Raw genomic sequence first — 17,564 nt, forward strand, 5'->3', positions numbered from 1 at the left:
GGTCAGAGTGGGTGGGGTTGAGCTCGTGTGCCCTGCGGCTTCTCTGAGCAGGACATGGTGATGGCTGTCCCACCTTTTAGCGGCCAACCTGGCAGGGGCAAGCCTCGTGCCCACCCCTGATCCAGGTACCTCATGTGTCCTGGCACCGAGGTTGCAATACGCTTGATGTTGCCCTCTGCCATGGGTTGAGGTGGTAGAGGATGGTAAGGGGAGGTGCCTGGTTTCACTTTGCTGCCCCAGCAAGCTCAGCTGGAGGGAGAGGGAACCAGCAGCCATCAGGCCCATGCTGGTCCTCCAGCCAAGTCCAGGGCAGACCCTGGCTCACTGGAGTAGTGGCACTGGCCCATCCATTATCCCACGCCCAAAGATGTGCTCCTTTGGCCTCCACTGTGCCTGGGGACCCCTTTTTCCTCCTTCCAACCTTCCTGGGTCTGGCCTGTGTTCATCTCTTCTGGCCAACTCCAGGCACCCTCCATGCACAAGCCATAAAATACAAATTACACTTTCAGCGATTCCGCACCCGTGTTAAATGCTCTCATATTTGCATTCAAAACTGACATGGCTCTACATAAAGACAAACGGTAAAATTCATGATCATAGTTTAACATTTTCTTTTTTCTTTATTTAGAATGACATGAAACAGAACAGGAAGCAAGTCGAGAGAGACTGTAAAATAAAGGGGAGGGCTTCCCTGGTGGCGCAGTGGTTGAGAGTCCGCCCGCCGATGCAGAGGACACGGGTTCGTGTCCCTGTCCGGGAAGATCCCACATGCCGCGGAGCGGTTGGGCCCGTGAGCCATGGCCGCTGAGCCTGTGCGTCCGGAGCCTGTGCTCCGCAACAGGAGAGGCCACAACAGTGAGAGGCCCGCATACCGCAAAAATAAATAAATAAAATAAAGGGGAAAGGTTTATATTTTAGAAACTTTAGCAGCAGGTTTTTTTTTCCTGCTTTTGAACAATCAGTGAACCCACGTTTTTATTTTGCACTGGGCCCCGCAAATTATGCAGCGTATCCTGTTTGTCAGCTTCGTTCCCTTAGTAATTTCTTGTGATTTATTTTCACATCCTACAGAAATGTTCGTTTTCTACCTAATTTGCACACTCTTTGTCAAAGAGAGTCCCCAGAATGGTAAAATCTTCAGATCCCCGCATAAGCCGCACCCTCCCCGACACCCCAATATCCACCTTATCTTGAGTGATGCAATCACATTAATTTTTTCCCCCCTCATACTTTTTCATACAGTAAGCCTATAGAGCTCTTAAGATCAGTGGGAGGAGAAAAAAAATCCCCCACAAGAAAGTGTCATTTCAAAAATTAAAGGAAATCGCTGGCACCCGAGGGGAACCCAGAAACCCGGCAGGGGGAAGTTCGCAAGCAGTCGGGGTCCTGGGTAGGGGGGCCCCGGAGCCTGCCCTCCCTCCCGGCCTGCTCTCGGAGCGTCCCCTTTAAGGGGCGGGGCAGGGCGAGGCGTGGCGGCCGCCCGCTCTCCCAAACTGCCCCGCGCGCGCGCCGGCAGTTCGGCCACGTCCGTGGCCACGTCGCGCTCGCTCTCGCCATCTTCGCAGCTTCCTGTCTGTGGCCACCGCCGCCGCCGCCGCTGCCTGAGCTGCGGAGCCTGGGGCCGCCGCGCAGACCGCCGCCGCCATGAACATCTTCCGGCTGACCGGGGACCTGTCCCACCTGGCGGCCATCGTCATCCTGCTGCTGAAGATCTGGAAGACGCGCTCCTGCGCCGGTAAGCGGCGGGCGAGGCCCGGGAGAGGCTGGGGCGTGGGGCCGGGTCTCTGGGAGGACCAGGCGACCTCGGCTGCCCCACGGCCCGCGGGCCTGCGCCGGCCCGACACACCCCCTCGGCCGGCCTGGCGGGCGGCGGGGCCCGGGGGGAGCCTGCGGCCCCTCGGGGTGGAAGCTCAGGCCCGGGCGAGGTGTCGCGGCGCTGGGCCCAGCTCTGCACTTGGTCGGCTTGCGAACTTGAGCCGTCGGAGCGGGGGAGGCGCCAACTGGACAGCGCGGGGCCTTGTTCTCTCTGAAAAGTTTGGATGGGGGGGCGGGGGTCCGGCAGGCGCGGCCTCCGTCCGCGGCTTTAGTGGGCGCTTCTCCGAGCGCCTGTGCTGGGGGTCCCGAGGTGCGGGGAGCCCGCGAATCAATGGGACGCGCGGGAGGAGGATGGGCAGGACGGCGGCGGCTCGGCCTGACGTGGCAGACTACCCAGCCCGGTAGGTGGGGCTAGTGTGGGGAGAGGTCACCCTGCTCCCCACCCTGCCCCTTCGAGGACTGGCCTTTACGTTAGGGTGTCCGGGTAGGCCTGTCCCTAGAGTCCTGTGGGTTACACCCCAGCTCTCGGGTCCAGGATCACGTGAGCCTGCCACGGGAGGGGGTATGGGGAGGTCTCTAAGCGAATTTCTTGGGGCAGTTAATGCTGCTTTGAGGGACGATCTAGTTTGTCAGACAAACTCCGAGTGCCTTCATCTAATAACGGGTTCTTTTCAACCTGCGGCGGGCGCCGGCAACCGCCGAGGTCTCATGTGGTCTCCTGTAATTCCTCACTCCACGTCACCAGTGAGTTGGCGGCTCGCTCCTCTGGAGTACACATTTCATGCTCACACTGCTGGGAGGCAGTGAGACAAATCTTTCCCGGCTAGTAGTTGCGGGGTTTTGCATTTCATTAACCCTAAAAGCTTAAGAATGGCGAATTTTAAATGATTTCTTAAAATTACAGCGTCTTCCTTAAACATATTTTTGATGCCATGGCCTCAGTATAATAACGTTTGATGAATTAAAGAACTTAATTTTTGCAGAGACAGTGAAAGATGGGGTCCCAAAGGACCTGGGTGGCAGAGATTCCATTTACCTGACTGATTTCTAAATATTTTCACCTGTCGAGGAACACCACATCTTTTGCTGCTGTCTTCAGGCCTCACCTGTCTCCCTGGAGCATAGCTGAAATCCAGGAAGTAAGCAAAACCAAAAAAGACCTTTGAGCAATCAAAATGGATGTGACAAAGTCCATGTACTGAAGCTGGTGTGTTTGGCTTGGAGGTGATCTCTCAATTTATGTATAGTTCTGAGAGGTTCAGTTGTATGATTTCCAATGACAGCGAAGTAATTTCAGCGATTGTGATAGCTGACATTTAAGCGCTTGCTATGTATTAAGTAGTGAGCTAAGTACCTTATATGGCTTATCCCATGTAGTCCTTGAAATAACCTTATGAGGCGAGTGCTGTTGCCCCCATATTCCGTGGACCAGGGAACTGAGGCTCAGGGAGGTGAGAAAATTAGTGCCAGCGTTGGAACACAGGTGATCAGTAACTCACAATTAAGGATTTGAATAAGTATCTATTTGGCCTGAATAATTTTGTTTTAAATTATTCAAAATTATTCAGGTGAGTAGTTTAGGTCATTTTCTGTTGCACTCAGGAAATGTTATTTTTTTATTCCTGCTTTATTGAGCTGTAATTGACATATAACATTATATTAGTTTTAGGTGTACAAGGTAAAAATTTGATATGTGTATTGTGAAATGATTACCACAGTAAGTTTAGTTAACACCCATCACCACACATAGCTACATTTTTTTCTTGCGATGAGAACTTTGAAGATCTACTCTCTTAGCAACTTTCAAACATACGATACAGTGTTGCTAACTACAGTTAACCACTGTATGTTACATACCCAGGATTTACCTTTTGACTACCTTCACCCATTTTGCCCATCCCCCACCAGAAAATGTTCCTGGTAATCTTTATTTTTGCTCCAAAATCTTTGTGTGAATCTTTTTATCCTGCATATGTTCCTCAGAATCCCCTCCTCTGTCAAGTCATTAAATGTTGAAGCACGCGATCTCCTAAATGTGTATCTAAACTAAGATGTTGCGGAGAAGTTAGTGCAACGCTGAATATAGAATTCTTAAGGGAACCTTGAGTAATAGGAGAAAGTAAGGAGGTTTGCTATTTTGTTTGTTTTTAAATATTCATTTAGAACATTTTTAAATGTTCTTATTTGGGAGATTTAGGAGCATTTAGGAAAATATAAAATACTTCAGCCAGAATAATAAGGAATGGTAAATAGGTGAGTTAAGTTTGTGTGTGTTTGCCCAGTATTCCAATAGTTATTAAACTATCCTCTTTAACAGACTTAGGATCATTTTAGTTCTTATATGTGAGATTTCCTGGCCTTGTAAAAATCAAAATCACCAAGATCATTTATTCAGAATTAAATTCTGAATTTGACTAGCTGCCTTGTTTTTCCATCCTAATTTAAAGTTATTTAGAGACTTTTGAAAGAGTAAGAGTTTGATATGAGGTTCTCAACTAAAATAGGAGACGTGTACATTCAGGTTGTGTTTCTCACTTTGAAAATACTGGTATTGGGGTTCATTTTAGGATTTTGGCATTTGTTTTGAACACAGCTGCAGCTGCTACTTCCCTGGTGGCGCAGTGGTTAAGAATCCGCCTGCCAATGCAGGGGACACAGGTTCGAGCCCTGGTCTGGGAAGATCCCACATGCCGTGGAGCAACTAAGCCCGTGCACCACAGCTACTGAGCCTGTGCTCTAGAGACTGTGTGCCACAACTACTGAGCCCGCTTGCCATAACTACTGAAGCCCATGCACCTAGAGCCTGTGCTCTGCAACAAGAGAAGCCACTGCAGTGAGAAGCCTGCACACCGCAACGAGGAGTAACCCCCGCTTGCCGTGACTAGAGAAAGCCTGTGTGCAGCAACAAAGACCCAACACAGCCATAAATAAACAAACAAACAAATAAATAAAAACAAGCATAGGTGCAGCTATAGAACCACGGGGCTTTTTCTCCTTAGGGTAAGGGATGAATGAGACAGGTGAGTGAGGAAGATTCTGTTTTCTTGAACAACTGCCTTGAAGGACCTATTTTATTTTATTTTATTTTATTTTATTTTATTTTTTGAAGGGCCTATTTTAAAGTGAGGGCAGGGGAGTTGATCTTGGTTTAGTTTGAACTGGCATTCTCCGGTGTCTGCCGTTGTCATGACAGGGACACCCAAATGAAGTGTGAGTTCCTCATCTTCCTGGACTATGACTGCAGCTGGATCCACAGTATGCTCAAGTTGTCACTTTATTGTCTTCAACACTGGCCTGGGTAGTGTTGGGAGAACAAGCCTTGGTTTGTAGGTGAAGGATTTCCTATCTACATTTTCCTGTAGGCTGATAGTTATTATTGGTACTGTATCTATTGTGCTTAAAGTACTAGTGGAGTTCTTCTGAGCTCCAAGGCTCCCAGCCATCCTCCCCATGTCCTCCCCTTCCCTCCTCCACCTACTGCTTAGATTGTCCTCCACCTACTGCTTAGATTGTTGTTAGCTGTTGTCATGTAAGTTGCAGACTTTTCATTCTCCTGAAGATGACAGTAATGTACAGTGTCCCTGCATTGCTTGTAATTGGTCAGTTTATATATATGTGTGTGTGTGTATGTGTGTGTGTGTGTATATATATGTATATATATTTACCTTTATATTTTGAACTTATTAGGAGATAGTTTTTTTGCAGTGAATGTATCTAATTTACAAAAAGCAGCCATTTTCTTGGCTCTTAAATGTGTTGAAGTTTTAGGTTTTAATATATTTCGTCTTAAACTGTCTTAAGTAGTACGCAGTGTCTGGTATTTTGATTGATTGATTGATTGATTTTTGTAGTTGCTTTTCCAGGTGTGGGGCGTTTTTTCCCTCTTTTTTTGTTTTTTGTTTTGTTTATTGAAGTGTGGTTAGTTTACGGTGTTTTAGTTTCAGGTGTACAGCAAAATGATTCATATGTGTGTGTGTGTGTGTGTGTGTGTGTGTGTGTGTGTGTATGTGTATACATATATATTCTTTTTAAGGATCTTTTCCCTTATAGATTATTATAAGATATTGAGTATAGTTCCCTGTGCTATACAGTATGTCCTTGTTGTGACAGTTTATATTTTTGAAGTACATGGAAAAGACCTCCTCTTTTATTGTCACTGAGTACTTCAGGAAGCTTTTGCCTCACGTTCCCAGCTCCCTCTTGGTAGCAGCTGTCACCTTTGTTCTTTTGAGTGCCAGTCTCGTGAGTAATCATTCTCACTTACTGACCACCCACCATGTGCAAGCCACTGGGGACACAGTCCAGAGCAGCAGCTTGTTGCTGTCAAAGTTTCTGCTCTCAAGAAAGCTGCAATTTAGTTGAAATAATAAGACATATATAAAAAGATAAAAACACAGGGTATCAAACCATATAGGCAGTAAATCCTATGGATGTGAAGTGGCAAGAAAGACCCTAGGGAAGGCTCCCTTAATTTCCCAACAAGGAGGGTATAAGACCTCTATGAGGAAAAGTATGAAACTTTGCTAATGGACATAGAAGGTGACCTTGAATGTATGTTCATACCAATGTCCTGGATAGGACCAGGCAGGCTGGTGAGGAAGCAAGATGATTTGTCTCCCCAGATTAACTTACTAATTCAGAATATCATCAAAGTTAAAAGATAATAAACTGAGAGAAATAATCTGCAATATATCTAAGTGACAGAAGGTTAATATCCATAATAAAATACTCCTACAAATTAAAAAAACCAACCTGATAGATAAATGGGCAATGTTGGCAGTTCACAGAAGAATAACAGAAGGCCAGTTAAACATGAAAGAATGCCTTGCCTCACTAGTAGTTAGGAACTTGGATATTAAAATAGCAGTGCATGCCATCATTTGCTGCTGGGTGGGAAAAAGTCAGAGGTTTACAAGAGCTAATGTAGGCAAGGGTGTGAAGTAAGGCGTATTCTCATCTGGTGTTAAGGAATATGTAAATTGGCACAGCCTATGTAGAGGAAATTTGACAGTATTTCAAAACAAAGTGTTTATTTTATCCCAGCATTTCTAGGGAATTTGAACTACAGAAATTGTCATATATGAGAACAAACTATATATAGGTATAAAGATGTTTGTTGTACATAAATAAATACAAAACACTGTTTATAGATACAAAGATGTTCATGCAGTATTTATAAGAACAAAAATTGTACACAACTCAAATGTCCATTAGTGGAAGGGTCACACAAATGTCGGTACCTGCACACTATGGAGCACTATGCAGCCATTAAAAAGAATGAGCTAGAAGTATTAACAGGAGAAGGTATATCTGAAACACTGAGTTAACAGGGCAAATTGTAAAGCAAGAGATTGTATGGCGCCATTTTAAGGGGCAAACGTTTGGGTACACATATAAATACACATATAGAAAGCGGCTTTAACAAAAAGCCTGGAACATTACAGTTAAAATGGGGGTGGGAGGGGTGTTAAAAAGGTCCTTTTGATTTTTATTCCATGTATGTTAGTCCAGTTGGTATTTTTAATAAAATAGCATAGATTTCTCTGAAAACAAGATGGCAAAGCGATACATAGTAATAGCTGTCATTTATTGAGCATTTGCAGCATGGCAGGTATAGTCAAAAACAGTTTTTCCAGTAGTCCCACAATTTGGCATAATTTGTCCCCATTTGACAGATGCAGAAAGTGAGGTTTAGGGGGGCCAAGAATGTAATGGGCCCTGACTTACCTGGTGCATTCAAGTGCTGAGCTTGAACCCAAACCTTCTGGCTCCAAAGCCTCTCTTTCCCCAAGTCCCAAGAGCTGTGTTATGAGTCAGGTGCTGACTGTTGGGCTGCTGGTTCCAGGGTAAGTTAATGGCCGTTAGGAGAGCATCTGGATCCTTTGAGACAATGGGTCAGAGCATGGTGCCTGGAACCCTTGTTGAATGTTGCCATGCAGATTATCCTGGTAGTCTGACCTACAGTGCTTGGTTGCATCCCAGCTGTTGCCAGGACAAAAATAATTCATTGAACGCTTTTCTGTTTGGTTGAGGGCTTTGTTCTGTAAACAATGGGAATATGAGAAGTGCAGCTTTTAACCAGCTTAATTTAAAGTAACATACAGTGGAGTATTTAGTTGTAGGCTTTTATTAAACTTAACTTGGCCCAGTGGGAAAAGACAGCAATGGTGTTAAGTTTAATGACTGGTTTCCATTTTACAAGCTATACTCCTCACTCTGGATATTTGGTGCATTTGGTATTGGGATGGCTGTTACAGAAACATTCAGAGTGAGTGTTCTTGAGAGCTTGTTACTGATAGCCTTCGCGTGCTTTGGTCTCAACACAGACACTGACCGTGGGAGCCCCTCTGGCTTATAGCAAGTGTTCCCCCTGGAAGGAGATTCCTGCCCCTGCCTGATCTCTCTTCAGCTGGGATCCCTGCCTTCCTGGGAAGACAGAACAGTTTTTCTGTTTTAAAGGGAAAAGCTGCTACCTGCTAATCAGGATCCCAGGCCAGGAAGAATGGGGTAAAACTGTGTAAGCATACTCAGGTTTCCAGCATGGCGGTTCCTGCATGGATTCTGCACCACGGGACGAGCTGCAGGCCACTCGCTGCCCGTCCCCTGCGCCTCTGCCCCACCCTCTGGCTGGCAGTAAATGAGGGCAGGGCCCAGAGCATGTCGCCTATTTACAGTCATAGAGACACAGTATGACTTAGAAACTCTTTGGAAGTGTTACCCCCAAATACCATAAAATGAGAGTTTACCCCCATGACATGAAAATAAAATGAATTACATTTTCTTTTTTCCATTTGCTCATTCATTCAGCAAGTATTTTCTGGGCTCTGCTGTGTGTCAGGCCCGGTGCTCAGCACAGAGGACACGAAGTGGAATAAGGCATGACCCCGGCCTTCGGAGATCTCTGTGTCTGGTGGGGGTTTGGGGGAGAGGGAGACGGGCAACCAGGTAATCACAGTGTATTTTATAAGCACTGTAACAGGAGCTAGGGCAGCAGCTGGCATGAAGTAGTTCCCAGTATACACTTGCTGAGCGAATAAACAGCAGTGAGGGAGGGTGCCTTCAAAGACGGCTTCCCAGAGGAAGTGACGTGACTTGGGTCGCAAAGGGGAGTGGTAAAAGCAATGTGATAGTCCCTCATGTTTAGTATAGGAATGCTGAAAATGAGGACAAATTTCAAATTTGCCTGGCTTCCAAAGTTCCATTAGAATAAACCCTTTACAACAAAATTTGCCCATGTGTATTCCATAATTTTTTATTTAAAATATTGGAAAGGACCATATAGAAAATGAACTGGGGCTTCCCTGGTGGTGCAGTGGTTGAGAGTTTACCTGCCGATGCAGGGGACACAGGTTCGTGCCCCAGTCCGGGAGGATCCCACATGCCGCAGAGCGGCTGGGCCCATGAGCCATGGCCGCTGAGCCTGCGCGTCCGGAGCCTGTGCTCCGCAACGGGAGAGGCCACAACAGTGAGAGGCACGCGTACCGCAAAAAAAAGAAAAAAAAAGAAGAAAATGAACTGGAAATTTCTCACTCAAGGCTTCAACAATCACCAGACGTGACCTGCATGCTCCCTGTCCTTTTCCCCCCATCTTGTCTTCTCTCTCCCATCTTCTCTATGTCAATGGCAGCCTCATTGTTTCTCCTTTGGAACACTGATCTTTGATAAGAAAAAAAAGTTCCCTATTACTGGAGAAAAGGCTAGAAGGGGCAGGCTGACTATCTATCTCCACCGTTGGCGCTTGAAATTGGTTACTACTGATGGATCCAGAAGGTTAGAGTCAACTTTTTCTTCGGTTTCTATTTAGGTATTTTTGTGAATAGGTTGGAACTGCAGTTATGCATACGTAGAAAGTAACATTTTTAGATCCAGGCTTTTTGCTTCAACAGGCTATAAAATTGTTTTGTAAAGTAGTGTTGTTTGTAAAATATCATTTAAAACGATGTGATTTTCACATTCTGGAAGAATATTGCTAATGATTTGGCTGCAGTGACATTTCTGCCAAATACAAATTTGCTTAAATGTCTGATGGTGTGAAGTTTGCAATGTAAGTGAGGTTGGGCCGGTTCTGACACCTAATAAGACTCAGTTTCCTTAATGAATTTGCTCCTTCTCCAACCTCTGAAACGCACAGTTCACAGTCTGTTGTCACACAAATATTTGGCCAAATCCAGATGTCAGGTACACTCCACCTGACCTACTAGATGTCCCCGGCTGTGTCTCCATGTGCCACAACAGTGCTCTGGAGGGAGAAACAGTTTCAAAATGTGAAAACAGTAGAAGACTGCTCTTTGGGAGACTAGCAGGTTCCCACCCTCTTGTTGCCATAGCATCCAGGAGCATTTTTATGTGAGTCTGAGATTGGTTGTGTGATTCATCTAAGAGAACTTTTTTTTTAAGTTTTTAACCTGTCGAAGTAAATGCTGCCCTCACAAAAGAAGTCACCTTGGGAGGCCAATCCAGGGGGATTACTGCTCAGACTCTGCCCTGAAGCACTGTCCCCCACAGGGTTCCTTAATCCAGGTAGATCCAGCTCCATCCTCGAAAGATTTGTCACCACGAGATACTGTTTTAAAATGGAAAGATACTAAAGGTAACAGACAAGTTACAACACCAAGTAACAGCAGGGTTTTTGAAATAAATTTCTTCCTGCTTAGAGATATTTGAGAAGTTTAATGTTCATTTGAACAATGCACATCCTGGTATATTGGAGCTGGCATAATTAAGTCACTTTCCTATGGTCACCCATCATTAGTAAGACAGAAAAGTTGTTAGAACCTTCCCAAACGGTTATGTTCAAGAATGTTAAGGGAAAGAAAAACTGAAACTGCTGTCATTTATTTAGAGTCATCCCGACCATCAGCCTTGACCCCTGGTGTCCCACTTTCCTGCGTTTCCTGCACGGTGTTGTCTGCAAGAATCATAACGCTCTTGGAGGCATTTCTAATGCTTTCCTTTTGTTTCTTTAGGTATTTCTGGGAAAAGCCAGCTTCTCTTTGCACTGGTCTTCACAACTCGTTACCTGGATCTTTTTACTTCATTTATTTCATTATATAATACGTCTATGAAGGTATGGTGTGGCATCCAATGGAATGTATTTTATCCATAATTCACAGACCTATGGAAACTGTTAAATTTATGTCACCTGTGCACTTAATTAAACATCTTCAAGAATAATGTCTAAATATGCTGTTCTTGATGTAAGCACTTTTAGACCACCTAGTACATATAACTAGGAATAGTTACCATTAAGCGTAATTTTTTTCTATATCAAAGCAGTATCTATTTAATGAAAGTGCTTCACACTTAGAGATTTCCTAGTCTTAAGTTCCTCAACTATGATAAAGTTCTAAAGCTCTTGAAAACCTTATAAGAAAGAGCGGTGACTATTATGTTTTCAAGCAGTGGGAAATTATAGACTCCCTGGGAAACCCAGCAAGTTGGTTCAGAACGAGAAGCGAAAGCCGGGGCTTCTCGCCACACAGCCTTGTCCTGCTGCTCTGTGAGGGCCTGGGTGTGCCATCTGGGTGTTACTTTTGCTGTGCTTAAGCAACATCTGCACCATAATTTGCTTAATATGGACTTTAAACCTTTTAACTTGTCCTAAGTATTTATCCATGACACTTTGGTGTCATATATCCCCGCATGAAAACAAATGTCTAACTCTCAAAATACAAAATGTTTGTATACCACCTAGCCTCTTGCGTGTCACTGGTGGTACGCGCTCCACGCTTCGGGCAGCCTCAGTTCTTTCCCACAGGCACTGACCTCACACTTGGTGAGCACCGCCAGGGTGCAGTGAGGGCGGGGCAGACAGCAAGGAGCGCTCGGTCTGGCAGCGGAGAGCAGACTATCACAGCAGTCCTAAACGGATGACTGCGGTTTGTGATTGGTGCCATGAAGGAGAGTATGGGGCTCTCAGCATGTGTAAAGGATGTCTGATTTCATTCATTCATTCTTCAAATGCTTAACCGCACCTGTGTGCTGGGCACTGTGGTAGGCACTTGGTTATTGGTACCCAGGGAAGCAACGTTCAAAGCCATGGGTGTGGTATTTAAAGCAACTCCCCCCGACACTTTGTGTTCAAAAGCATTTTTATAAGCACAGGTTAAAGTAGACAAAGCAAAATTTGAGCCTGTAGTCATTCCATTCTTTATAACTAAGTGATGGGAGCCTCATGATCAGGAAATAATTAGCTTCCTTACAAATGGCTGGGTCCGGGAATTCCCGGCAGTCCAGTGGCTAGGACCCTGCGCTTTCACCACCAAACTGCCAGGGGCCCGGGTTCGATCCCTGCTGGGGGACTAAGGTCCCACCAGCTGCATGGCGCTGCCCAAAACAGAAAGCCTAGGTCTTTGCTTGCTGTGCAGGCAAGTTAAAACTGTAGATACTGGAGGTGTATGAGTGAGAGTCCCCTTCCCCCCAGGACGCCTAGCTTTCAGAGGAATCCTTACTTGCTTAATTGTTGCTTCCAAACATAACGTCCTGAAAATCAGGGCAGTGAGAGCCAAGTTTTATGTGCTCATAGCTTTTTACTTTAAATGCCGAGCACTGGTGAGAGGAGAAAAGCAGCTGCTTTTCCCAGTGGCTGCTAAGCCTTTATGGGCGCAGTCTGGGCTGGCTGCAGGAGTGGGGCTGGGGAGGGACCCCCGGCCACCGTGTGCCTTCACAGGATATTCTGTGGGGGGGGGCTCTGTACATAGATGTGTGTGTATTTTGTTTATACATGTGGATTATGTGTTATTTTATTCATATACATATATGCATATATTTTCATGTGGAGAGAACTCTAACAGTATGAGATATTGATCTTCCTTGATTTTGCATTGGGGAGGGGAGTGTGTGTATTACTTCTTGGTGTATGGGTGTGATCAACAATTTTAATATTGATACCGTGTTGACTATTTATTTGCAAATATAACTTCATGATAAGATGCCAGGGACAGTTTAGGTCTTTGTTTTGTTTTGTGTTTAAGCGTATGTGGACTGGATGGTTGCTCTCATTTTCCTCTGAAGTTGTTTTGCCCAAATGTTTTCCTAATCAGGTTTCACAAGTTGCCTTTCCTAGAGAGAAGTAGCACCAGGCCACACGGCTGACATCCTGGTTGTGTATGTTTATAGGCTGGAACTGCCGTTTGCTTCTTGAGCCTAAAATTCTGCAGTCTGAAAATTGGTGTAGTTTCAGAATATCAGACTTTTCCTTGGGTTCAGATGAATATATAGTGTTTTACTTTTTTTTTTTTTTTTTGCGGTACGTGGGCCTCTCACTGTTGTGGCCTCTCCCGTTGCGGAGCACAGGCTCCGGATACGCAGGCTCAGCGGCCATGGCTCACGGGCCCAGCTGCTCCGCGGCATGTGGGATCTTCCCGGACCGGGGCACGAACCCGTGTCCCCTGCATCGGCAGGCAGACTCTCAACCACTGCGCCACCAGGGAAGCCCGCGTTTTACCTTTTGAATGTGAAAGACGAACATGTAGGCAGCAGTGTTTACAAATTACCACTTAGTTTGGTTTTGCTTTTGTTATGTTACCAGGCAAAATTTCATAGCAACAATATATAAGTTAAAACCATCATTGCAAAGTTTAACATGAGTTACATTGTTTATCTTATCTTTAGATAAAGCACTAGCTCAGAAATATCTTCATGCTGTAAGGAAGTGCCTTGGTTTTGAACTGCATTGAACTTCCTCTTCACTTTTTTTCTAAAGCTACTATCTAATAGTTTAAAATGAGATTAAAAATATTCTTTGCAGTCTCTTATGTAAAGTTAAACTTAACACTTAACATATGATCCAGCAATCCTACTCGTAGGTATTTACCCAAGAGAAATGAAAACTTACGTTCACACAAAAGCCTGTACACAAATGTTCACAGCAGCTCTACCCACCATCCCCCAAGCTGGGAACAACCCACCTGTCCTTTAACTGCTGGGTGGATGAACAGCTGTGGCACCCAGACATGGGCTGTTGCTTAGAAATATGGGGGGACCAGTTCTTAATACACAGGACAACACAGTTGGATCTCAAATCGTTGTGCTAACTGAAAGAAGCTGATCTTAAAGTTGACATATGGTTATGATTCTATTTATGGAATGGAAGTCTAGAAAAGGCAAAAACTGCAGGGACCAAGAACACATCAGTGATTGCCAGAGGTTAGGCTGGGGGAAAGGCTTGACTCTGCAGGGGCAGCATGAGGGAATTCGGGGTGGCGGAGGTGTTAGGACTGGTCTGTGTCTTGATTGTGGTGGTGGTTATATGACTTATAGAACGGTATATCCCAAAAAAGTATATATTTTAAATTAAAAAAATATATATATATACATATGTGTGTGTGTGTGTGTGTGTGTGTGTGTGTGTGTGTGTGTGTGTACATATGGATGATGTAGACAGCCAAGAGAGTTTGAGCAATTTTAAGATACTGATGACCCAGTATTTTTTTTTCTTTGTAGCTTATCTACATCGCCTGCTCCTATGCCACGGTGTACCTGATCTACATGAAATTTAAGGCAACCTACGACGGAAATCATGACACTTTCCGAGTGGAGTTTCTGGTGGTCCCTGTGGGAGGCCTCTCCTTTCTAGTCAATCATGACTTCTCTCCTCTTGAGGTTAGTTAAGAGGCTAGTTAGTAGTCCTGTCTGGTTCCCTAGGGAAACAGACCCGTTTGCAGGTAATGGGGCTCTGTTTCGGTTTGGTTTTTTGGGGGGGGCGGGGCGGTGGGTTGGCAGGCATACATGGTTTGGTGTAAATAAATCGTGGGCAGGAATTAAGCACCCAGGGTAGACACCCCTTTGGGTGTCTCTGACTCTCCTTTAGAATATAAACTTGGCTTCTGTGATTCCAAGCACAGTGTGCTGCCTGTCCCGAGTGTCTGGAGCACACTGTCTTCTCCCCACTCCCACTCTTCGTGTGCGGGCTTCGCTCATGGATGCCGTCTGCGAATCGCCTAAGCAGCGTTGCTTCAGTCCTCGTCTTTAGGAAGCGCAGTTTGCATGGTGCCCCAGTGCTCCTAAGCGCTCCGTCCACCCCTGAGCATCCTGGGCTTGATTCAGTTATCGCACTGATGGTGGTCTTCTGATGGTGCAGGGAGCGCCTGGGTTTTGAAACACTCCAGGGACTACTCACAAGTCCTCCTTTCGTCAGCGTGAATAAAGTGCTGTGTTGGGCAGAGAGTTTGCACGATTACAACTCTGACTTCTTACCCCTTTGATTTAACCATGCTAACAAAGCCTGAAGGATAAGAAAAATAGTGAGACGATTTAAATAGCCTGGAAAGGAGACCCAGTTGGTGAGGAAAACCAGCAGTGAGGGAGTGGAAGGGCCCAGTCATCAGTCTTGTCAACCCTGGCAGAAAGCAGAAATTAGGGACCCTAGATTCGGAGTGGGATAAGCTGACGCAGGAGAAACAGCATATACATAGAGTCCCAGAAAATTGAAGAACGCAACACTGGAGAGACAGGGTGATGGAAGTCCAAGAGGTAGAGGTGTCCAGGTTATCCAGCTTGTCACTGGGAGTGCCCATGCCTTTTATCTGTGGCTGAAGTTTCTGTGATTTATTAAATTGCAGAGCTACTCTGTCCTGGGCTCTGATGCCAGATTCCCCTCTCTGTTTGTGCTACTTCACGGTAAAGCAAGAGTGTTTCCTGTGAACTCATGGTGGGCACTGGATGCTGACCAAAGCGTGCTGTTTCTCTTACAGATTTTGTGGACCTTCTCCATTTACCTCGAGTCAGTGGCTATCCTACCACAGCTCTTCATGATCAGCAAGACCGGGGAGGCTGAGACCATCACCACCCACTACCTGTTCTTCCTGGGCCTCTACCGTGCTTTGTATCTTGTCAACTGGATCTGGCGCTTCTACTTTGAGGGCTTCTTTGACCTCATCGCTGTGGTGGCCGGCGTTGTCCAGACCATCCTATACTGCGACTTCTTCTACTTGTACATTACAAAAGGTACATTGGGCTGTGTCCTGCCAGCTTTGTTCTACGGCCGTGTGTTCTTCTAGGGGCTCCCTTGCCTAGCATGCTCCTAATCTGACACTTGCTCAGAAAGCAGAACTGGCTTCAGAGAAACATTTTAATGACTGTCAAGTTAAATTCTGGGTCAGGGTTTTCAGTCTTTTTTTTCTTTTTCTGTAACTTTATTGTTTTCTACAATGACACGTTTTCATTGTAAAATCAGTCAGAACTAATAATTCTGAAAACAATCACCCAGAATCCTACCACTCAGAGATAATCGTTGTTAATGCTTCAGTAAATGTAATGATTTAATGATACATGATTTCAACTGAACATGTTACTCTCTAATCTGCTCTTTTTCCCAGACACCTACATGATTTTTAATAGCGATAGAGTATTGTGTGGATTCCCATCATTTACTTACACAGCCCCCTGTTCATGGGCGTTCGGGCTTAAAAATCCAGTGATTAAATCAGCCTCCTTGTATGTGTATATTTTTGCATTTGTATGAATAGAGGACGTGTGAACGTCACAGAAATCTGATGAAAGCCATGGTCCTTGCTGAGAAAAAAATGCACAGTTAAACATATTCACACAAATATATGCGTAGAGTTTTAGGGAATTGAGGAGCTTCTGAAACCCAACCACAGATACCAGGCTAAGAATCCTGGCTATGCAATAAAATTCCTAATGGTGGAATTGCTAGGTATAAGGGCATATGTATCTTATCTCCTTTTTTAACATCCAACATATCATAACAGTTATATTTCAGTACATGTTAATTAGGGAAGAAAGTCATGATTTAAAAAAAGCTGCTATGAATTTAGTGACAATTTCAATTGAATTACTATTTTTAAATTCAATTGCTGTGGCATCCAGATACATGAAGAAAATTCCAGTCTGTGTGTGCATGACATTTTCATAGTTCAGAGGGCTTTCTTTGTTGACACCAAAATCAGATGCCTGTTGGTTGCCAGAAGCTTATTTCCTTGTACCTTACTATGTAGTATCTTGTATGACAGACTTCTGGGAATGGGAAGGAAGAAACTGTGAGCTTGTCAGGATCAGTAACCTTTTGTTTTTTCTCCCTCTCTTGAAAATTCTAGTACTCAAGGGAAAGAAGCTCAGTCTGCCAGCGTAAGTGCCAAAGACCATGACCAGCATCTGTCCTTCAGGGTGCTTGGACAGAATTCTTACCACAGCAAAGGCACAAGATGCTTCATATGGAAAATCAGAAACTTAACTCTTTTGTTGCAGATAGTCATCTATGGCTCTGTAAGAACCCAGAGGGAAAGAACCAGAAGGTTTCTGTTCAGTGCATCTTGCCTTATCTTTTTTTATTACTATGTACAAAGATTTTTTTACACAAAGAAACTTAATGCTGTATTAATAAAGTCAGTGTGTAGCTTCAATTGGGGTAGTTGCAAAAGTGAAGATTTTGTGAGGAATAAGTGCAAACTTTTTAAAAAATTCTTTGAAATTGTTGATTCTTTGTGTCTGCAATGAAATCATACTCCTTGACAGTTGGTAGATTATATATTCCTCCATCTATCAAACTTGCATTCCACTATATTTATTTTTTGCCAAAAGATGAGTTATCTTTGTTTGAAATCTGAGACACTGTGTCCAGTTTGGTACATCTGTTCAAATCACTTCCCACCTGATGTGGAAATCCTTCCTTGGACGTCACAACACTACATTTAAGGCTGGTAAGGGTGACTTGCAAGTCTTAAGGTTTTCATTACCAAAATTTTAAGATTCTGAATGTCGATGGAGTCTCATGTAAGAGTCACCAA

General features: G+C 44.7%; 1 protein-coding gene across 1 annotated transcript; it reads left to right on the plus strand.

Annotated features, from left to right (window-relative positions):
* Nucleotides 1-1,644: 1,644 nt before the first annotated feature.
* On the plus strand, nucleotides 1,645-17,305 carry KDELR2 (KDEL endoplasmic reticulum protein retention receptor 2; the record flags this gene model as incomplete). The annotated part of the gene is made up of 5 exons (XM_079719466.1): nucleotides 1,645-1,735; nucleotides 10,782-10,882; nucleotides 14,260-14,418; nucleotides 15,510-15,762; nucleotides 16,875-17,305. The coding sequence occupies 5 exons, from the start codon at nucleotides 1,645-1,647 to the stop codon at nucleotides 16,907-16,909; spliced, it is 639 nt and encodes a 212-aa protein (XP_079575592.1). The 3' UTR covers nucleotides 16,910-17,305.
* Between the last annotated feature and the right edge of the window lie 259 nt (nucleotides 17,306-17,564).

The sequence above is a fragment of the Hyperoodon ampullatus genome, assembly GCF_949752795.1.
Source record: "Hyperoodon ampullatus genome assembly, chromosome: 14".
Taxonomy (NCBI): Eukaryota; Metazoa; Chordata; class Mammalia; order Artiodactyla; family Ziphiidae; genus Hyperoodon; species Hyperoodon ampullatus.